This window comes from Symphodus melops (assembly GCF_947650265.1).
Source record: "Symphodus melops genome assembly, chromosome: 8".
NCBI lineage: Eukaryota > Metazoa > Chordata > Actinopteri > Labriformes > Labridae > Symphodus > Symphodus melops.
Window position 1 is genome coordinate 25,426,154 of NC_136698.1, and position 24,388 is coordinate 25,450,541.

General features: G+C 37.4%; 1 protein-coding gene across 3 annotated transcripts in view; it reads left to right on the plus strand.

Annotated features, from left to right (window-relative positions):
- gabrg3 (gamma-aminobutyric acid type A receptor subunit gamma3) overlaps positions 1-22,455 on the plus strand; it is a 76,540-nt gene extending 54,085 nt beyond the window's left edge. The window contains exons 5-9 of one of the 3 annotated variants that reach the window (XM_079350180.1): positions 1,211-1,293; positions 6,044-6,181; positions 11,098-11,250; positions 15,975-16,174; positions 18,512-22,455. In XM_079350180.1, coding sequence (XP_079206306.1) covers positions 1,211-1,293; positions 6,044-6,181; positions 11,098-11,250; positions 15,975-16,174; positions 18,512-18,790 — 853 coding nt within the window. In that variant the 3' untranslated portion in view covers positions 18,791-22,455. Of the gene's footprint in view, positions 1-1,210; positions 1,294-6,043; positions 6,182-11,097; positions 11,251-11,457; positions 11,481-15,974; positions 16,175-18,511 lie in introns of those variants that run through there. The other 2 variants (XM_079350181.1, XM_079350182.1) reach the window with 2 other exon arrangements.
- Positions 22,456-24,388: the final 1,933 nt, after the last annotated feature.

Here is a 24,388-nt window from a genome sequence, read left to right on the forward strand (position 1 = left end):
TCATCGATAGCACACTATCTTTTCAGTCCCATATCAACATTTCCCGGTCTGCATACTTTCGTCTATGAATTATCAACCGACTCCACATATTGCCTCCGTTCTTGTCCACAGCCTCATCCCCTCCCAGACTGATTACTGCAACTCTCTCCTCTTCAGCCTCCCTCAGAAGTCCCTCCACAAGCTCCAACTGGTTCAAAATTCCTCAAACCATCACATCACCCCCATCCTACAACAACTCCACTGTCTCCTGGAAAAAACTTACACTGCTGTGTAGTTAAATGCAAAACAATGATTTTATTATACTGAACCTTAAAAGAGTGATTGATGTTTTAAATATCTGCAATTAAGCTGCTTTTCAAAACAATTGTTTTTGACTTAAAAGCAATGTGTGAATCAGTTCCTGGCAGAGCTGTGAAATGTTCTCCTTTACAAATTGAGTGTTTAGTTTTCTCTAAAAAATCAAACCATACAGCCAGCAGCTGTTTATAATCCATGGCTACAGTCATCTTTCTTTTTTATTTAGCGCACTAAAACACTTTTCTCTTGTTTTTTTTTTTTTTGTCCAATAGTGCCACTGGTCATTAGATAATTAAAAACCAAATGAAAGTGTGTAACAGCTTATTCTTTACAACATTGTTGCTTTACCCTTAAATAAAGTTCATTTTGCTTTTAACACAAAGATTAATAAGTATTAGGAATTAATTTATTGGGTAAAAGGTCAGTTTGATGATCATATTCCTGTCTGAGAGTGAAGAACTTACATAAGACTTTGAAAGGCTCATATCGTGTTTTTTAGCATTTATTTTCCTGAAAGAGCCATGAGGACAATTTTAAGAAGCACTTCATAGAAAACAAAAACTGCAGAGTTCAGGTTGTTCCTGAACCTGTGCAGCTGGCCTTCAGGAGGAAGCCTGCTGCTTCATTGATAATGAACAGACCCTCAAGCTCACACACGTATCACACTCACTCATGCTTTTCACTTTACCACTATTTTACTGTACGTTGATCGCACCTCGATGCTGCGCCACTTTTTTTATTTAAATAACTTGTGCACTTCTTTACTGATGTATTCTTTAAATAGTTGTGATATCCATCTGATTGGCGGTTTAAAATATGTAGGTGTGCTGTGAAGGCTGTGATCATGAAATGTAGTCGCACGTGAAGAGAATGGATGTTATAAGCCAACTATTGTATTGTTGTTGTTTTTCAGATTAACAATAAATGCAGAATGCCAACTGCAGCTGCACAACTTCCCGATGGACGAACATTCCTGTCCGCTCATCTTCTCCAGCTGTGAGTACACAGTCAATGTTCAGTAATGTTTTTTTAAAGGGTCTCTCCAGCTGCGTCTGTCCTGTGCGTTAATCTGCAGTCATCTCTTTACGAAGAGAAGTAAACAAGATACAAAATCACCTGGGAGAAAGAAAAATGTTCCTCTTGCAGAATTTTGGGGTTTGTTTTAGTTTTTGATCTGCAAACTCTGTCAACAAAATGCATCCGGGCCTCTGAGAGACAGCTGCCTGTAATAGTCAAAAAAAGTGCAGCACCACCAGGTTAGTGAAAGGAACAGGGCTTTAAATTTGAATGGACTTTAATTTTGAAGTTGTACAGTACATCTCTTTATCTTCATATATTTCAGGTAATAATGCTGGTTTCATGTTTTCACATTCAGAAAAAAGAGTCTTTACACCCCGTTCTTTTCTGTGCACCGCCTGTCAGCACCTCTCTCTCTCTCTGATCGGGCTTAAGGATGTTTTTTCCATGCATGCGTTGTAATTGCTTGTATGAACAACACTTTTGGCAAAAGTGTCTGCTAAATGCATTGTAGAAATTACTGGCACTGACTGGGCTGCCATATAGTCTGGTGATCAAACTCCATGCAGCAAATCTATAGTCCATCACAGCCTTGGTTTGTCCTCCCAGCATTTGTCTCTCTGTCACAAACAACAAACACGTTAACGGGTGTTGCCATCCCTCACTGTTATAATTGCAGGGTAGCCTACAGCCAATTGTGTGAAAGAAGTAGATTTAGAGATGCAGAGTCATATTTAAGAGACAGATCATTTGTGTCTGCAGACTGCAGATTTGAAACCTACAGGCTGGCATTTTAACGGTTGTCATTTATCTATTTTTTGGGGGGTTTTTTGTTTGGAGTGTTATTTGTTTCGGACTGGTAACAAAGAGGGAGGCCACCAGTGCCAGTATCAGGGTATTTGTATTGGTTAGGTTATGCTACACAATACAATAGCCAGGGTTTTTTTTTTTTCTAAACATTGTCAAACACAGCCTCCGCTGTGTCATGTAACACAGTCCTAACACACACACACACACACACGCACACACACACACACACACACACACACACACACGTGTGCTCACACACACACACACACACACACAGAGGGAGGGAGGCGGAGAAAGAGAGCAAGAGAATAAAACTTCTGCAGTTTCCAAATCCTGATATTATTCAAAATAAACTCACCATTAATGTTGGAGGCAAACTATTGAAATGTAGGCTACATCCCAAGCAGATGACAGTGGAACGGCTTGTTTTGATCATTATTGATCATTATTTTTCTTGGTTGTTGTTGATGCTGGTGCTAAGGTGGGGCCAACATAATTCTTAGTATGGCTATAGCCCAACATGTAACTAATGAGGTTATGAGGAATCAGTCTAAAATGTGTAGGTGGGTGAAAATGTGATGTTTGTGATAAGTGCAGCAAACCAAACAAAGGAAAGCCTAAGGTAGTTGCAGCTGAGAGAGAATGAGAGTCTCAATCAGTCAGACCTGTGTGCCTTTCTGATGGCTCCACTCAGCTGAGCAGGTAACAGCTGATGACCCCTCCAACTGCACCAACATGCCAGCTCCAAGCACACGCAAAGAGCAAGAAAGGACTGAGAGACATGCAAGCATGCAGACAGAGTGGGTGCAGAGTTCGAGGGGTCGGACAGGAGCCAGAAGTGACCATATTTCCACAAGTGGGTGGAGCTTGAGAATCCAGGTTTGATATTAGTGAGGATGACTATTTAAGCTCACAAACTACAACAGACCACAAACAGCCAGACCCCTGGACCGTCTCACACCAAACAAGATGTTCTTCACTTTATCAGCACAAAAAAGAGGAGAGAAAGTTTGGGTGAAAAAATACTTTTAATTATAATAATTGCTCCAATAAAAAAATAAAGCTTTTTCAAAACATGCAAATATCATTACTATATTATTGTTGTTTTCTTGTGATTAATGTCAAAGTACTGCAGAGTTGATATATTGCACATAATGACGTACTGTTATGTCTACTTCGAAAAGTTTAAATTCCAATTATAAATAATTTATGGCTCCCTGACACTGTTGGGTATCGTCCGAAAACAACATGTTGTTTTCTACATTCAAGCTGCTTTAACGATGACTCCAAAAGTAAACAGAGAGTCAGCTGAGGCTCGTCCAGAGGTGTATGCAGAACTTACAGGAACACATTAAACTTCACCGTCAGTGCCGTGAAGAATGTGAGAGTGCAGAAACTTTACAGGAGACTTCATGATTAAAAAAAACTCAACAAGTACGTAGAACTTAACAAGTTGCCGTTAAAAGACAGGGTTGGTAGTTTTCAGAAACTAGCATAATTTTGAATGTAGCATTACCTCTCTGCTCCGTCATAAGCCACGCCCCTCACTTATATGCACGAGCACCACGTGCATTTTGTAGAAACTATGTAACCTCATGACTCATTAAGCGGTAAGTACTGAACTTAATCATGATACATGTAAAAAAAAAAGAAAAAAGACTATTTTATTACTCAAAACGGCCAATGACAGACAAATGTTTTTTCTCTTCACAGCCACAACCTGACCATAAAATGCACATTATGTTATTCAGTGTGACATTTCAGGGATTTGAGCCCATATATATGTTCTGGAAGAGGTGGGCTGAAAAGGACGCATGCTGTGCTGTTGATGTTTCCTCTGCAGTGGACCTCACATAGATCTATTATTCTCATCACAGACTGAATTAAGGTGCTAAGACCTTGAACCTCGTGCAGCACATTAGAGCAGACAGCCTGCCTGGAACTGCTTCCTTACTGAAGGGATTTGTCAGACTGTACACTGGTTTCCATGACAACGTCTCTGTTTTCTGATTAAGTGAGATTTGCCTATCATTATTAGCCATCATGCTTCAGGGGGGATTGGGAATAATCACCTGGGTAGATGCAAATCAGAAGCCAAGTTGAACGGACACACTGGAGGAGGACAGGAAACAGGTTGTGAAGACAATTACTAAACTGCAGCTGCTTTTACAGCTGCTTCCATGTGTTAGCTTCTTTACTGAAATAGAAACAATATTCAAAGTCTCAAACAATTACCTGTCTAAAATCAATGTGTGTTAGCAGTGCTTCTCTGTCGCTGTGTATTATGAAAGCAGTGGCTTCTTTTCTCTGGTTTTATGTCCTTCATATACATATGTAGCTTACTGTAAATACACATTTCTCATAACATCATTGTCTTACATATATGAACATCGTATTCAAGTTAACAATCATCAAAGATTCTGCAAAGAGAACAAAACTGGGATGTTTGATAAAGTCTGAATTACTTCATCACGATTGAGGTCTGATAATAAAGCATTCATTGTTTTTGATTGCATTGAACACATGCTATTTTATCCCTCTTGTTGCACTGTAGCTTAGCCAGCACACAAACAGCAGCATCTCTGTCAGCACAGTGCAGATGCCTCTGCGACTTTGAATGTTTCCTGTCGCTTAAAAAAACACCTCTGAGGCAGCTCAGTTGATGAGTCAAAACTTTGTGACATCTAATATTTCGTTTCTTATTGTCTTTTTAACCGTTTCACTTACTGAGCTGTAAAGACGTCCTTGTCTCCATGGTTAAATTAATGTTGTAACCAAGGTCTATCACCAGTTTCTTATTTTTTCCCAAAGAAAATGAGGTGAATATTCAAAGAGGAAGTTGAGTACCCTTAGCTTACAAAATAAAAGCCAAATTAACTTTTTGAGACACAAAATTTAATTTAATTTCAAACGTGATCAAATAATGCATTTACTAATGAACTTTAGCATTTGATCGTGTTCACTTTTATGTCGACCTTATCCAGACAGCGGATTCAAACAAGCAGTTTAATCAAATGTATTGGGCATCCCTAAGTAATAGCAAAGACTTCTTTCATGTAAACAGCAGAACAAAATCTATTCCAGCCTCGTAACCTGGTGTGAGTTTAATAGTTCATTTAAGTGACAGTCTTCTTCTCATGTCTTTTTTTGTCTTGATGCTTTTGGTGTCTCGTGTGAAGCATTTTGAATGAACTTCTCCTGCCGATGCCCTCGACAATTTAGGCAATAGTTGTAATTTATAGTATCACCACAAAAATATAAAAACCTTTCATCATTGAAGCTTTTACTGCTTTATTTGTGTGCCAAGCTGTTCCAACAATGAGATTTTATTTTCTGAACAATCTGGATTTGAATAGCCATTGCTGAATCTTTAATGACATCATTAGCAGGAAATGAGAGGAGCTGCGGTAAATGTTAATGAAATTCATTCATCATGCATGTTTGAAAACAATTAGCAGCTTGTGCAACATCTTCCCTGTTAATGTTTGTGTAAATTGACAGCCTGTTACATCACATTGCTATCAGGCATGATCATAAAGTAGTTAGTTTTTCTCCATAAAATGATTATGTGTCTGTTTAAACCAGCAGTGACTCAGGCTGGTGCAGCGCAGGTATCATTAACCCATCATTAACCTCACATGATCGATAGTAAAAACACTCAGAGGCTGTGTGCCTGTCATGTGAAGGTCAGGCTCAACATCAAGATGGATTCAGTGCATTATTGAACCAAAGCCTTCATTTAATCCCCCTTTTTCTCTGCCTTCTGTCTTCGCTCCAGACCGTCTTTTCATTAAACAGCCTCCAGCACAAGACTAATGTTGCTCTTGGTGGCCTCAGGTCTATCTGCACCTCGATATCCATCATTAGGATGTGCCATGTAGCACCAGGGGTCACACACACATGCTCTCTGTAATTGCAGATGGATACCCACGGGACGAGATGATTTACAAGTGGAGGAAGAACTCCGTGGAGGCGGCGGACCAGAAGTCCTGGCGTCTCTACCAGTTTGATTTTATGGGCCTGAGAAACACTACGGACATAATTAAGACCACGGCAGGTAGGATGTGTCTGCTCTACTGTTTCTACTTGTAATCATAAACATATTAAAACCTCACAAATTTACAATAGGACATATATCAAAGCACAATTCTGATGCTAAGTATTTATTAATATAGAAAGAACAAATTAGAAAGTAAATATAAGAAAGGTGTGCGGACAAAAACAGTCAATGACATGATGGAAATAAAGATGTGTGAGTGATGTAACATCAAACCTTTTGAAACGTCTGTGGGCTTTGGGGATAAGATTGGACTTTGGAGTTCACGCTACAAAGAGGTACAATACGGGTCGGTACGGGACTGTATGATCCAGTACGTTATGATACGTCCTCAAGGATCTATCCCGAGTTTGTTTGTTTTTAAAAGACACAAAATGAGAGAGGGACATAAAAAAATCTGTTCAACTATATCAGTACATTATTAGTTTGAGGAAGTCCCTCTTCAGATATAAGCTTTATGAACTATATCAAAGTTTAGCATATATGATGGTTGTGTCACAATAGCGGAGCAGAAAACCTGCAGTACCAAACATTCATATAATGGTTCTATGATTTATTCTAGCAGATTAAAACTGAGGTCAGAGACAATCAGAACTCTTGATTTGACTCTGAGCCAGTCAATCAGTGATTTTTATTATTCCAAACATTTACAGTAGGATCAATATACATATGGTCAGTCTCACATTAGACTTATTTAATCGATGTGAAATTTTGCGTTTTACTTTTTATGACAAATTTAAGACTGGAATGTTTTTTTTAGTACAGACTTTGTAACAACTCATTCTTTCTTCTGACTGGGTTTTTAAGTGTGTTCGACGTGTAAAAGTGAACATTTAGCTGATCATTTATTTAACAGTAGGAACTAAAGTGAAAAACTGATTCAAGGTGAGATCAGGGTGCTGGAAATATTCAGTTTCAGGATACAAAGCTGGATAGATGCTGATTTTCAAAATAAGGTTAGGGGTCTTCAGTCTAAGCTTTTTAAAGGTACAGTATGTAGAATCACTCCCATGATTCCCCACAAGCCTTCACATCATCTTTTGTTATTTTTTTAATTGAGAGCCCCCTAGCGGCAGATTTTACAAACTGTGTGTTTAAATGATGCAGAATCCTCCTCTAAAAGAAGTCTATCGGTGTACCTAACCCATTCACACACCCTGTGTCCACCTGGTGTTGTTTTCCGGGAAGAAAAGCGCTGGCTGTGCGCTCAGAAGTTTTTGTATGAAGCGTTTGTTCACTGAGAAAAGAAGTGCTGCACGTCCTTCCTGTCTCTATGGCAACGTTTGTTGACAACAGCCAGTGTATGAACGACGCGGCTCTGGTACTTTTTGCTGCATGTTTTTTATTTGAGGTGATTTTTTACCTGATAAAACACTGAGCTAGGTGGAATGGGATTATTGTGGGTCATTAGCACGTAAAGAATTCATTTCTGCTCAGAATGAGTTTTTCACTTATTGTCAAAGAAACTAGCAGTGTTGTTGTAGTAGCAGAAATCGAATTCAGTTCATTCTCATTTGAAAATGTTTTTTTTTTTTTTTTAACAAACTATGGACTTTATATTAATAAATAAAAATTCAGATAGACAGGCCAAAAAACCCTCCGATTTTTATATGAAAATGACACCAGATGATATGTTTGAATAACATTTTCTCCACAAGTAACCACTGAGGCAATAAATATAACAAGTAAATATCCTCACAGTTTGCTCTCCATGCACTTGTTTTCACTTGCCACAACTGAAATGTGTATGAATGAAAAAATGATTAAGTCCCTGTCGAGACCACCAAATCAATTCCAAGATAAACAGACAAATCCATTAGTCAAACCACTCGCTGCCCAATGATTGTCCATGTAATCCCATCAAAAAATAGAAAGTCACAAACACATCGTACATCTCTTCCCTTCTCCATCTGTCACTGGCAACCTCTGCATGCAGTCGTTTTTAAAACCACTTGACTTTACTTTCAACAACTTTTTTTTTGGACTGTTTCACAAGAGAGCCGCCGAACAAGATGTCCTCATTATCTGAGACTTAGTTACGAAGCAGAGTTTGTCCTCTGACACATGGAAATACAGTTGTCGTAGTTCAGATCTCTCGTGTGATTTAAGTTAAAGTTGTTATTGTGTGTGAAACTTGTTGATGTGGGGACACCGCTGTAAAAGCCTTTAGTTATTATAGGGAATTGTCCAGGCAACAACTTTGTGAGAAAGCAAACGAGAGCAAGCTCGTATTAAAACCACAGACTGTATAAAACATGGACGCAGTCTCAGTGATGTCAGCCATTGGTTTCTGAAGAAATGTTTTGAAGCTGAATGATGGCGGTTGCCATCCTGTATAAGCTTTCTTTACCTAACTTTCGGTCAATCTAGAAACAGGCAAAAAGGTGGATTTAAAGTAGGCCTCCTGGCAAACAGCAATCCACCAATCCCCTAATTATTTTTTATATGTATAAAGTGTTCTTTGGCATAACTGTACATTGTGTGCAAATCAAAAAATGACACTGAATTCAGGCTGAAAGCGCCCAGGGACAACAGATGGAGCGACAGATGGAAATTAACTAGTTAGCTGGTAATAAGGATTTTTTTCTCCTCTGAGACTAATGTTATTTTGTGTCCCTGATAAACTAAACTAAAGCATGTTTATTTTTGCTGCAAAAATTAGCATTTTAACATGTGTTAATGGGACTGCCCGTCCTAATTGGTGTCATTTTTCAACCCTAATGGTTGCTGCTTGTTTAAAAAAAAAAGTGTCTGAATAAAAATTTTAATCATGTTTTTGTGTATTGCTACACTTGGTTTGGTTAACAGTTGGTGGCCTTGCAAGCTCTTAAAGTGACTCAGTTCCTCCTGTTGCAGCTCACTCAAGCTGTGTGGTATTGTTCTGTTGCTCTCTTCTTTCTAAATTAATCCTGTTAAAAATGCAGAAAAAGTTTTCTTGTTCTGTTTTAAAATGTCTTTTTAATAGTAAAATAATAAACAAATAAATTAAAGTGAAGTACAATGGGGACATTTTGAACAACTTACAGTAAGTTTAGAGTAACTACTTTAAATCCATTTGCAACAATAATTCTGCATTACCTTCATGGATTGTTTTCTGTAAATCCTTCATGAGTTTTAACGTTGTTACCACATGTTTTGTCGGTATCAAAAAGTACAAACAAAAAAAGTCATATATTTCATAAGATAAGTAAATACACAGTAAAATATTATTCTAATAGTGTAAAAGACTGGTGGATTTTTTCTAGTCAACATAAAAAACTTCTTAACAGAGAGACACTTAAAATATTGAAGAGTTTAGATGAAGGTCATGTAAGTGTGGTCTGATCTTCAGAAGCTGTAAATTGTGGAAAGGAAACCACACATTGATTCTGAAAGTATCCACTTCAGGACTACCAACATTTCTTCAAACAGCATCAAATGTTCCCACCAGTTTGACTAACTTCTATCACTTTCGAGGAATTTAGTGAAGCTGTCCCGATCTGCATAAAGCTGACGCAGCTATTCTTTTTATAGAGGTGTTTTACATCATTTGCATTTGTGATTTCTCCTGAATAATCACCTGCACACCCACACGCTCCTTTTTCACACCTGCAGGTATTTAACACAGTGTTGTACTGCAGGAGATATGGCAACACTTTAAATCACAAATGTGTTAACCTAAAAGCCAGTGAACATCCTGATTTAGAAACACATAAATAATTAATATTATCACATCATCGTTATTGATTTAAATTAAAGATAATTGACAAGTGAAGGCTGCATTATGCGATTTTTAAAAGACTTTTTTTAGTTCCTGTAACATTGTTGACCTGAAGAATTAAAACTACAACGTATGAGTAAAGTGTCATATTTAACATTCATTTTAAGGAATACAGCCACACATAAGGATTGATCAGTAGTAATGACTTGTTTTGAATGCATACATAAATATAATCATCAGATGTTTGGCATAATGCCACAGTGTTGCTGCTGGATGTTCAGTTACATTTTCATCTATTTTTTTCTGCCCACATTTCAGAAACAATCCCAACAAAGCATCAAAATACGTTTCACTTTTATTTAGTGACGCACTTCTTCTTCGCAACATCATTTAAAAATAGTACAAAATGAAAGTGTAGAGATATCCGGCATTTGTCCACACATTAAGTTTCTCTCCTGTGAAATGTGTTGTGTGTATAAACCTGCCTCGCCTGGACGATGATGTCTTAAATGTCTTCAACACATATAACTGAAGTTCAATCAGGATAAACAAAGTTATGAGTGGTCAGTTATTTATTGAACAATTTAGGAAATTTTCGGATTAGACTCCATCATGACAACTTCCTGTACTGGCAGGATGGGATGGAGTCACTGGTGGTGGTGATGATAGAAGAACGCAGGATGTGATGAAGAGCGGGTTTCTGAGGCTGTAACTCATCTCCGCTGAGCTGGAAAGGAGGTGGCTGAGGCGGAGGAGGGTCGCAGCGATCACACTGAAAATTACAGAGTGACTGTGGAAAAGAGAGAACTGAGTTTTAAACTGTGACTGTGGTCGGATGATTGGTTGAGAGAGGCTGGGTCTTTAAGGGATAAATGCCTCAAATCAGCTGAATGCCAGAGCAGGGAGAAGGAGGAGGTGGTAAAGAGGGAGTGGCGAGGTTGAATGAAGTTACTGAATAAATGTGTGAGAGAAAATCATCAGTCTTTTTCGTTGAACTTACGCTGATCTCCATTTTACTTTATAGATCATTTTAAGTGTTAATAATTACGTATTATGGGGGTAAAATTGTTGCTTTTAGACTTGTTTTTTGTTCATTTAAATAAAGGTTGTGTGTAATCTAGAGAGTCTTCCTTGTACCCATGCTTACAGTGATTTACAGCATGTACAGTATGTGCAAAGTTTCACCCCCAGTAATGTGTAATTTTTCAACACTCAGGTGACTATGTGGTGATGACGGTGTACTTCGACCTGAGTAGGAGGATGGGTTACTTCACCATCCAGACGTACATCCCCTGCATCCTCACCGTGGTCCTCTCCTGGGTCTCCTTCTGGATTAAAAAAGACGCCACGCCGGCCAGAACGGCTTTAGGTAATTTGAAACGTGTTTGATAGATGCCCCATCCCGAGGTCATACTATTGAGCGTTTCATCGGCACACCTTTATTATGTTTTGCTCCATCTTTATGTGCAGCTGTCTTTACTGTTTGTTTGATAAATTCGGTCACTTCATTTGCTTTTTCTATTTCGTTTCAACTGCTTAACTCTTCTGTTCATGCTCTCTGTTTGTTGTCGTGCAGTCCTGTGGAACATTTGCATCAAGGTAATTAATTTCATACATTTTTAATTTCAATTGTCTCTTTTTAACTTGTATCCATATACACGCCACACAGGTTGTGTTTGCAGAGACCTTAAGGTAAGGAAAAAATGCCAGTTAAAGAAAGCGATTTCGAATTTTGGACATTACAAAAAACATCAAGCATTTTACGTGTGAAAAGAGCAAGTACAAAAAACTGATTTTTTTTTGTTGCTAATTTTGTGAGAAATTCGACTTTTTTTTAAAGTTTTTGTGTTTGACATTGAGCGCCACCAACCCATGAAAGAAACGCTACAAAATCAATGACTCAACTCAACTTTATTCTTGTTGCACCTTTTCTGTGACTCGCTGTGTAAAAATTCTTTCTATTCTCATTAAACTAAAATAAATATAGAAACAGTACACAAAATACACAAAGTCATGAAGAACTCAAAAAAACAAAAAAAGGCATCAGTAACATCATAAGAACTTAGAAATCACTCAGGTAAATAAAGTAAAAAATTTGTTTAAACACCAACAGGATAAACATATTAAATCTTAGAGTAATTAATTATTCTAAAATAAAATCATCCTTTTTTTTGTTTTCCTGACTTCTAGAGGAAGAGAGTCGTAGAGTTTAATCTGTTAAAAAACAGATTGCACTCTTTCTTTTACTTTAAAGGTTTCACCAAACTGTACGATTGGATTTGTTTTAATTTAAACTGGCTTGAAGCACAAATTGTACACAGTGAAACGATATATAACCAAACTACGAAATTCTTTATACTGTACGGGATGATACGATACGATTTGAAATGGTGCAATACGATTTAACACAATAAGATACAGCAAAAGACACAGTACAATACATTATACTATCATACAGTATTTTATCGTATATCATTCCCTAAAATATCTATTCTGAAGGATTCCACAGCGGTGTCAGATAAAACAGTTTAAGATTGGGGGTGATGAGTGGATGTCAGATGTGGGCTGAGTGTGGGCGCACAGGAGCGGTGTGGGAGGAGAGCTAAAGCCCTTCAGGTGTAGAAAAGGACTGGTGTGAGTCACACCTTCCAGCTCAGGTTTGAGTCTTAATAACTGGTATTTACAGGACCAGACTGGCTCTGTAAATTCTCACAAACGCTGTTCAGAGTTTTCTTCTCTTCAAACCTGCTGCTTGTTCTATCGCTCACTGCCTAAACTCTGCCACAGCTTCAGCACGAGGCAGTTAAGTGCAATCACTGTGGCAAGCAGAGGCTAAAGGAAACAAGTGAGATGTCTGCCTGAAATAGACAAAGCCAGCTTGTTACCATGGGAACCTCAGCGAAACAGTCACAGATGTGTGTGTTTTTTGTCTTGTGGGCATCAGTTTAATGCTCAAGCAGGAGGAGAGCGGAGAGAATGAGATCATACTTAAGATAAAGAGGCTTTCCTCACGACCCTCGATCTGAGGGACGTAAACAACATATACTCTTAGTCAAAATGAAAATGTCAGCTCCTAACTTAGCAGCTTAGGATGTCTAAAGGTTTTTTGACTTTAAACCATCCTCCATTTCGACAATTCAGGCAAGACAAGTTTACATGTTAAGCACCGTTCATACTGCTGCTCAAAGGGCTTTAAAATTCTGCTTTTAACGTTGCAAAGCTTCGCAGAATTAAAAACTGAATTTTTGTAATACTCAGAGTTTGAAAAGAAATATGACATTTGGCTAAAACAAGCATAAAAATGTATTAAAATAAGAAACCATTAAAAAATGGATTTATTTGATAAGAAATTGTTTCTTATAAAATGTTTCTTCAAAGTTTTGGGGAGATTTTAATTTAATTTGTTTGGACACCAAAAGATTGAAAGCTTGTTGCGCCTTCGAAAAATATCAATATTTTTGCCTATTTGCCAAAAAAAAGTGTAAATTTATAAACTGAAACTGTGGTGAAAGGTGTGATGATGCTGATGTCAATATGACCATCGACAAACCATTTCACCAATCATTTTTACTGAGACGTGCATGAATCACAGACAAATATGTGAGATGATGCACTTGTAAACATGTGTGTATTAAAAATAGATTCAACGTTGACTCAGTCTCTATTTTCAGAAAATGATGAATCTGTAAATGTGGGCCTGAACGCTCATATGAAAACTGATCTGGTTTCTTGTGGTCCGTTTTTGACGTACTTTGACCAATCATGTATCAGCAGTTGTTTTTGGTGTTTGTAGGAAAAATATAATAATTTATCTCAATAACCAGATAAGAATAACTAACAAGCTAACAATCAGAGGATCTTCTTGACGTTGTGTCGTGATAGCTAATAAGTGTTTTGATTTCCCAGCAACCTTGAATGCATCAAAGTTGTCTTCTTCTGGCGAGGACAAACTAGCAAAAAATATGACCTCTTACAGTTTTACGAATCTGCGTCGTGAAGTCGTCACCTCCGCGATTTTAAATGTCAAGAAAATGAGTTTCTCCACGGGGCCCATGCCACTGAATTAAGCTAAAGTGAAGCGTCTGTGTAACTCAAGTTTAAACAAAGTTTACCTGAAACAGACACTACTCTGGGGAATGTGATGGACTAAGAAATGGAAGTTTTTATTTTGCAGACATATCTAGATGTTGAAAATTTTATGAAGATTTTAAACTATTCATAATACGACTGGAAACAACATACAAAAAAAGAGTCTTGGCAGGAAGTCAGCACTAATTGTTGCCCACAGAAATATCAAGAAGCTGGCTATCGTTCCAAAGGTTAAATATATTCATCCTACAATAAAGGATTGGTGCTGCAATTAATGCTGCAGCAGCTCTGTTTCTGGAGGTAAATATTCAAATTCAACTCCTCCATTGACTTATCACCAGATCCTTACAGATCCTTACATCAAGAGATTAAAGCCTTGAAGCAAAGACAACCAGCTATGTCAATATTTGTGACTTTTGGCATTAGTAAAATAAATGTAGGGCTGTGTACTGTACATAATTTTGATCCAAGGAACTACCCATCCCACAATCCATTGCCAAATGATGCAGCTTCTTCTTAAATGTAACTTTAGTCATTGCTATGGTGTTTACACTGTTAATACAAGTGTTGTAATGCCTTTTAGTTTGTGTTGTGTGAATATATACATGACATCCACTGACGTATAACAAGGTGAGAAGTTCATTTTGTTTCAGCTCTCAGTTAGCTATCTGCTCAGGTATGGCGCAGAAAAGCAGTAAACGTTTCCATGGTAACAGCAAGCTCCACCGATCAGAGACATCACTGTGACACTCTCTGTTCGTGGATAGTGTATTTCTTTTCCCCGAGATAGCGAATCAACCATGTTAAACTTGAGAAAATTAACTTTATATTAACTTCCAGAACAACACTGATGATCCCAATGACGCTTTCAAAACAAATACTCTGTATCTGATGTGTATAAGTGAGGAATCAGACACTTGCACCTTTAGAGTCAGAAATGTCCTTCAGCCGGAGCTGGGGGAGGCCAAAGTCAGAGTTTATAGGAGATTAAATGTTCCTAAAATTCAATGTTAATAAAGCCCTAATATTTGACTTGAAGATAAAAGATACATTACATCCACGTGTCCCACAGACTTGAAATGAATTATGTTCAACAGTGACTGTGATGTGTTTATAAGCAGCTGTATGGGAACCAGTTAAATCCCTGGCGTTATAAATGGATAATATTTCAGGTTTGTGTCGACTCAGGATGATCAAGTTTACAGTCTCTTTGAAGATGCTAAAACTTTTCAAATAATGCAGCATAGAGAGACCGAAGAAAAAAAACATGAATTCAAAGTAACACTCACAGGTGTAGTCAGGCTTCCTCAGTGTTTATGCAAAAATTCCTTCTCATGTTTTGTTCAAAGAAAAAAAAAAAAAGGCTGCAGCAATCTGAGGTAGAAAGAAGTTCAAAGAAGTAGAACTGTCTTTTTGGAAAATAAAAATTCCCTCTTCGGAATGGTTTTTGCCTTTCTGGCCTATTGTAATTTCATTTTAAACCATATTGATGAAGATATGATGAAGTTTGGCAGTTTTTACTAGCATGAACTTTGAGGAAGCAAAGCTCATGTTTTTATTACAGAAATTCTCACAGAATAACTTTGAAGTGTGTGTCGAACTCTCTGGCTTGAGTATTTTCATTTTCTCGTCCATTTGATACAATTCTCAATTAAAAGACTACAATGTCATGGGGTTTTAAAATGGTTTTATTGTGCACATGTGAAGTATTTGAAACCTTTAAGGGGTGAAAAGTGTTAAAATGTTCTTTAAAGATAACGAAGCACCATGATAAGCTTGTGTAAAATGACAACGACCCATAATGGTGAAACTAAGACAGGTAATTTGACATTACATGTTCAGAACTAGCTGTTGTAACGGTGTTCATGTTGTCATAGTCCTGCATTGGCTCATGCCTTTTCAGAAAGATTTAATTCAGTTGGAGGAAATTTTTAAATGCAGTTTCGTATCACACTGAAACATGAGCAGATCACAAGTAAGTTTGTCCTTTCTTCTACCTTTCAGGTATAACCACAGTGCTGACCATGACCACCCTCAGCAGCGTGGCGCGGACCTCTCTGCCCAGAGTGTCTTATGTCACCGCCATGGACCTTTTTGTCACCGTCTGCTTCCTGTTTGTCTTTGCTGCTCTGATGGAGTACGCAACATTGAATTACTACTCATACAGCACTCAAAGACCCAGCTGCATGCACCCAAAAAGATCAGTGAGTCTGCCTTGGAATACTTTGTTTCAATGCAAATATTAGATACTATTGCAGCAATATTGATGACAAACGTTTTAGTGATTTATTGGTAAAATCAGTTCAAGGTCGTGTCTGATAAAGAATAACTGTAAGGGTTTGAGGGCTTTCACCTCCCAGGTGATGTGACTCTGTCTCTTAGAAGCTCTTCTGAAAAGACCACTTCTATTTTAAGAGACACTGCATCAGTCTGAACTAGCTTCCAAGAAAGACAGGTCTTTTCTCGACCCGAAACAACAAAGGCTGGGCTTTCAGACTGCCATTGTCATGAAGTCAAGCTTTCTCCTGCAATGCTAAACAAAAGTGCCATAGCATTAATGCTCTGAAGATTAAATTGTGCCTCTGTCGATATAATGGTAAGATTGTTACCTCAGAAACGTTTGATATTTGGTCAACGTTTTACCCCTCAATACATGTTTAGTTGAGTGAATCTTGAATCTAATCTTGACTTAATCTATCCATCTATACAATTAAATAAAGGCAAAAAAAACCAGATATCAAATAATCTCAATTTATGTTTGATTAACTCAAAATAGAAATACAAATATTGACATTTTGTCAAAAGTAAAAATAAAAAAAAACATGTTTTTGTCTTTTCCCTTTATTCCTGGCAGAGCTTTTTATTTTTTTGTCTAATGTCTCCAGTGTGTTTTCACTAAACTCTCCAAAAGAAAACTAAAGATTAAAAACCCTTTTACTGGCTTTACACATGAAAATGAGATTATTCGTAACAAAGAGGACTGGACTGACTGTGAAAAGATTTGTTCTTTTACTTCCGTGACCCCCAAAGGAGGTTCTTTGAGTCTGAGGTCATTTTTAATAAAAGTCTCCCTCTAAAGGATGTGCGTAATTATTGAGCTTGAATAACTAGCGGGTCTCATTGTGGTATTATTTTGTTACCTCAGTTTCCACTTAAAGACAACAGAAATATAAAATACAGAATTTTAATTAAATAGTTTGGATATGAATGTCTCATATCAACAATTTATTATTAATTAATAAACAGCACCAGTCATGTTTAGTGTTAGAAACAAACCAGTAAGCCCATTAAACCACCGCAGGGGTCAATCACCTTCAAATAAAACCGAAGGATTAACAAAACATTAATCCAGTTGTTGGACAAAACTGTGTTTTAAAGGATTACCTCCAAAAGATTACCTGGTTAGGTTCCTCTTCAAATGTGTCTGATCTGATGATGACTTTTATAAAAGGAAAAGAAAAGAAAGTGTTTTTTTTTAAAGCTGATTTAACTTTAAATTGTGTTGGTAAAAAAAACAGTCTAACTCACATCTTTATGAAATAAAACAGCTTGGTCAATGGTCCAAGGATTTAAAATGTAAAGATATACTGTAGGTACCCCTTTACATGCACAGGGCTCTGCAGTGTGCTAAAATGAATAGCTATGATAGATTTCTACAGAACTCCAAAGACTATCACACAGATGTGCCAAGTATGGTTACACATAACTCAAATGTTTTGTTACACATCTAATTGAAAAGGTTTCAAACTTTCTAAGGAACTCAAAATTGATTTTTTTTTTTTTATTCACACAAGAATCTAATCTAGGTTTCCGGGATGAAAGCCCAGGGTATGTTTGATCCATGCTTTGCTCAAAAACTCTACCAAAGAGGTCAGTGTAGGTTCTCAGTCATCCAGGTCGTGGTAAATGCGTAGCTTGATCCAAGGTCAACTGGGCTGGTTGAAGATCTTTCACCTCTCCTCTGAAAGGCTTTTTCAGTACTTCACTTTCTGGTGGACGGAGTTAGAAGTGTAAGCCTCTGTGGATCATTAGCCTGCGAATGATCAGGGATGACTCACACCAGAGTCGTTAACCTAGTTTCACCTGGAGTCGTTTCCACCCCCACTCGACTGTGAGTCGCTTGAGTCACATGTTCCAAGGTGGGAGCGGGGTTGAAGTAGTCTTTGAACTGACACACATTAGACTTTAAAAGGGTCGGGGTGTGAGGCTTCTGCTCAACAATGTGGCTGCACTTGCTTAAAAATGTTAACGTAAAAAAAACCATGTTTAATATTTAAGATCTGATCTCCTGTTGAGTGTGGGGGATCCCGAGAACAGCTCCACACGCTCTCTGTGGAGTGCTAGCTAGATGCACACGACTGGTATCTGCAGACTCATGTTTTGAAGCATTGAACCACTCACACAACCGTTGAATTGGATGTGTTAGCAGAGAGAAACAACTATTCACACTTTCACCTATACAACTTGTTTATCTGCAGGAAAGAAGCTTTAATTGATGATTGAACATGACTTGAGCTGAATTCACTTTCTCTTCTTCACAGAACTATTCGGTCCTGGATGTGAGACCCCAACACACAACCATCACTTTAAACAACTCCCTGTACTGGCAGGACTTTGAGGACGCTTGTGTCTACGAGTGTTTGGATGGAAAAGACTGCCAGAGCTTCTTCTGCTGCTTCGAGGAGTGTAAAGGTGGAAGGTGGAGGAAAGGACGACTCCACATAGATTTACTTGAACTGGACGCATACTCGCGTGTCTTTTTTCCCACCTCCTTCTTACTGTTTAACATTGTATACTGGGTGGGTTACCTCTACCTTTAGCACTCTGCAGGATCACTAAACAAAAAAAAAATACACGATGAATAAAGAGGTAACACCAAATAAACTCTTTTCTGTGGTACCTGAAGCAGTAACCTGGAGACAAACAGAGAGGGCAAGCCTGTGCCAAGAAGAGATTTCTGCCTTTGTGACATCAGGTATGAGAATACAACACAATACTGACTCCCTTTAACATGCTGTGCGCAGAGGAGGATGGACTGTGTGCTAATGACGATCTGAAGACAAAGAGGAAAATGTGCTTCGCACTGCTCCCTGAAAACTTCTCAATCAGGAGGGTGATTTGTGTTGTAGGGAGGGTACCGTTACGTTATTATCCAGCCATCAGTCAAATCCAGTTGATGAAAATCCAAGGACATTCAAACCATTCATAGTGCCTTCCTCTGGAGGGGTAGATACTATCTGCTACAATAATCAGGGAATAATGATTTATATGAGAAAAAAGAAGAGCCTGGCTTTGACTGATCATGGCTGTTCTCATTCGAAGCTTTGAGGTACATTTATAAAACAGCCATTTGTTAACAACTACATGAAAAATCATTTGGTTTGTATCTATTCTCACTTACTTTCAGCCATTAGACATGACGTAGTCCTCCTGCTTGCTACACTATGAGCAGCCCCTGTAGCCTACACTATAATAAGTAGAGTGGTTTCCAGGGACGAGGAGACAATGTGAATTAACCTTGCAGTAGAATTAATATGTGATTTATTGTCATAATTGTTTTAGGTTTAGTTCACGCTTGCGCTCATACAGACACATGTTGGCATTCAGGCACAGATCTCTCATCAGACACAAAATGACACTATTATGTAAAACTCCCTTTATGAATAGCTGTGGAGTCAATCCTGCACAGGGCACCAACTGTGACATATTTTAAAGGATATCCTTTCCCTTAGGGATTTATTTTCTGATTATTTTGTATAAATGTTTACTTTAACTCCTCTCTCACAGTCGGATAAGAAGATTGATACCACGCTCATGTTATTTGAGGTTGCCTACCTGTCAGCCTGACTGAGCATCAAATCTAGAAATGTGCTTACACTCTTTCTGATTCCCCAAATTGTCAAGATCTGATTTTATATTACCAATGTGTTAGCCCTCATTTCTAGGAATGATTCATAAATTGTGAAAAACATAAAACCATGGCTTAATGTAATTAAGGACAGGGACCAAAACACAGCAGTTACTTACATCTACAAACTACATTGTCATAGATTTAGACTCTGTGATGAAGCACACAAAGGGCAACCATGGGTGTAGTTTAATATGATTTCTCAAAATGCAACACATATAGCTATAGCTGACACAACATGTACTGTCGTTGCAAAGCAGTCACTTCATGCCAGAGCTCTTCATACAAACTAGATCAAGTGAAACGGAAAGAAATGAATTTTTGATTTTCTTCCTCTGAGAGCAGAGTCCACAAATGAAATATAATGGCTGCCATTTGCACTTCTCCGCAGACGTAAATGCGATAATCACACATCATGTCTTTGTTTTAATTTGACTCTAGTTCAAAGGCAACACAAAATTTAACATGATCCCAAGGAAGTTGTAAATTAACCACAATAGATGTGTAGTTTGAATATTTACTGTTAATTTGAATTTGATTTCCCTATGTTTAGATTTGGCATTAGCAACCGTTGAATTGCCTTAGTGTAGCCAGCCCGGAGCTGAGATAAAAACATATTTACCTCTGATTATAACCTCAGCATGGTGAAAACATCACCTCAATGAAGGCGACTTGCCCAGAGCAGTAAGAAGAACTTTTTATATCCCTTTTTCAAGTTTTGTTTTTATTACTTTTGTCTTGTACTGTATGTACCAAATATTTCACATATGTGCCCAGTACATTATGTTTTCTGAGAGGTTTGAACAGCCCAACAGTAAATTGGTTACACTTGTTTTGATCGTGCGTAAACAGTAAAGTACGGTGGATAAAATGTGTTTTGAATGTTGCTTTTGACATGTGGAGTATTTGCCAGTTGCTGATAATGATGCTGCATTTACATTGTGGCTATATGAATGCAATAGACATGAAAGTGAATGTTTATTAGCAGAAGACCAGTACAGCTAGCACTTGTGAAGTGCCTCAACTGTGCCTATACAGACAAACAAGATGCTGTGTGAAAATGGATTGATAACTGAAAGGAGAGTAAAAACTTTTCCAGTAAAGGAGGCTGTTTGTAACGAGATGCAATGATAAAGGCATTGCAAAACGAATTAGCACTTCCTCGCTGGAACAAATCAATAATTTACATTATTAAATTGGATAGGAGCACAACTCCATCAAACAGTAGTATCTAATTGTTGTACAAATTAGCCCACTGTTGATTGCAATATAAGATTGATGCAAAAATCCTCGCTAACAGTTCGTAGCAGGCAGCTCAGTTTGGTTACATAATGCAATAAGATGCTTTAAACTCCAACAGCAGCCTTTTTTTTTTTTTTTTAGTTAACATTGCCGTTTGTTGATGTCAAAAGACACTGAAAGCAAACTGATCAGAAAGTTGTTAAAGTCAAGTTTACATTTGCACCTTATTCTTTGAATGATACCATTTGATGCTTTACAATGTACAATAAGAAAACTGTACAGACCTAGCTAAAGGTATCAACACTTTACATTAATACATTGGATGGGTTTACATTTTAGCTCCTTGGAACAATACCATCTACTAGTTTTACAATAACATGAGAAAGGCAGGATTTCCATCTGACGTATACATTTTTTCCATGCTAACTGTCGCCTCCTTTTGATGGTATGACATGATGTGGCGTTTCGTCTTACCTCTCAGTAGCACATATCTCAAGCTTACAATACTGTTTGATAGTGTTACAGGTAGGACATGAATGCTATAATTCATGCACATTCATCAACATGTGCAATATACCCCTTTGTAAATATGCTAGAATTAGCACAATAACTACATTGCATCTGTAGGCCGAAGACAGGCCTCCAACAAAAAACATGAAACTGTAATAAAGGAGTAAACATCCTAATAACAGTTGTGCCTATTCCTACTACAAAATACTAATGCAAAACTACATGTTAATAATGAAGTACACAACTTCTTACCTTTCAACACCATTAGGTTTATGTTGAATATGGTTGGAAAGGCTCATATGCTTTGCTAACTGTATTGTTAGCTTAAAAGGGGTTAAATGCTAACGTTAGCTGAATCGGTAAGGTGCTAATTAACATGGGAGCAGTGAAATGCTTGTACAAACACTTTATCAGATTGACTACGTTTATATGATTTGCAAACTGAACTACAACAGAACTGATTTACAAAGAATTTGATCTTCAATAATCACTTAATTGATGAGGATAATAACAAAATTGCAAACTAAGGCTGTGTCCAAAACTGCACACTTTCATACTATTCATTCTAAATGTGATGTAAATTAAGTATGTAGTACGATCTTTAATCATAGTGTGCTGTTTTGTGTATGGAAGGCATGGACAGCAGTATAATAGGTTTGACAGATTTTTTAAAAGTTATTTTACAGCGGTAAAATGATCATACTAAACTGCCCCAAACACATTGCAGCGCTCAGACTATCGGAGCTCACTAGTTACGAATAAAAGTAACTGTATGTAATATGTTTTATATGTTGTCAAATATATTAAAATTACTATGTTACGGAATTCGTAATGAATGGATGTATTTTTGTGTTACATTTTATTTAAGTACCGCTACCATGATGCTACCTTATCAAACATAGCTTGGACTGGAAGAACGTCTCATGACCCGTACTTAAGCATGCTGCAAACAGCCTATAAACAGTCAAGATTGTTGGCAGTATGCAGTATACTGTTTAGTTATGTAGTAAGCAACATGTAATATAGAGTTTTGGTCGCAGCCGAAGTTTTTTGGCCACAATGTGAATGCAAAATTACTGTTTGATATCACTCTGTGTTTTGATGTTTTTGATGATTGTTCATGACTGTGGACCCTGGATGTTTCTGGTTTCTGAGGTTCTTTTACTGACAAATGGAGTAAAATAAGGTAATTTGATTGGTGCTAACCTTTACAATAACTCTTACATTTCCATGATAGGTGGAAAACAACTGAAGCCAACATTATTCAGTGAACAGATAAGAGAGGCATGGGGCAGGCTGGTTTATATGAACTCATTGGTAGGTTTGTATTGTGAAAGTATGATATTTCAACAGCGTCTTGACTGTTGAAATCATAGGACCTTTGACTTACTCTGGTCTCACTCAGTATTATCCAGAAAAAAGTATGGAAACACGAGCAACAGACACACACAAGCTCTCAGAGCAGTTTAATAGTAATAATATCAAATGTAAATGTAAATATGCAGCCAGGTCTTACAAAATATCCCGAAACAGTGATCAAATTTATCAATGTTCATAGACATGATTTTCACTTTTATTTCTCTTTCAGTAAGCCAAAATTTAAAACATCTGTATTTTTGCTAAAGATATATAATATTTGTGTAGCAAAATCAAAAGATGTTATATGTAGACCCTGCAAGTTAGCAAAGTTTGAGATCAGAAAAAAACCTCAGAAGAAAATGGTCAATCGTTGTATGGGGGGGATTGAAATCCAGAAGTTTAAAATTGTTGGCAATATCATAAAAGTTTCATATAGATATCTATTCTGTTTTCATGAATATATCAACAACTTTCATGAGACCAAGGTGCAACAAAGCATGGTCAGTCTCGGCTGTCAGTCTTACAGTGTATGTGATTACTCAAACCATAAAAAGTCCTTTGATATGTAAAATCTACTAAATCCACTTAGACATTATTTTTTATTGGATTCGGGGTGCAGGTGTTACTTTTGACCTATGAGTTTACATAAAAAAGGACTCATCCCATGATGATGCTTTTTCTGTTGCAAGATTTTAGAACCAGTCTCAAAAGATTTTCTCTTTGGAGCCTTCGCCATTCTCATCTGAAGATGACAAAAACCCGTATTCAGCCCTACCTGTTATTTTTTTTCATCATTTTTTTTTAAACTGGACAGTCCATCATTTTTCAATGTTGCCGTCCAGACTCTGGGAGAGCAAAGCAGGTAAACACAGGGAGGGATTCATGCTGGGATTTGATCCTCGGCCAGTACGGACATGTGTGATGCTTCTAACTGAACCAGTGAACAAGCTCTGGGCATCGAATCATCTGTGCTGAGGATCAGCAGGATTATACAGATGGTGAGGTGGGAGACCGACATTTAGAAATGAAACTTATCTCTGTCTGCTGCTGATGTGCCAGAAATCCCTACCAACAAAACAGTTTTTCTGATTTTGACATTTTGTACGGAAACCCTGAGCGGTATGTGATAAAAACAAATTTGCTGCTGTGTTTTTTTGAAAGTCCAATCCAATTTGTGTGTGTGTTTTTTTTTAATTTAGCCATTGTGATCTTAATTACCTCAATTCACTGTTGAATAATTTTATTCAACATTTTAATTTATCTTCTGCCTTGTTATGTTCAAGCAAATAAAAAGCAATACAAAAACATTGTGAAAGGCACAAAATATGAAACACTAAAAAATAAAAGGAATATTTCTATGTTCATTTTTTTATGTGAAAAAAAGAATGAAAAGAAAAGA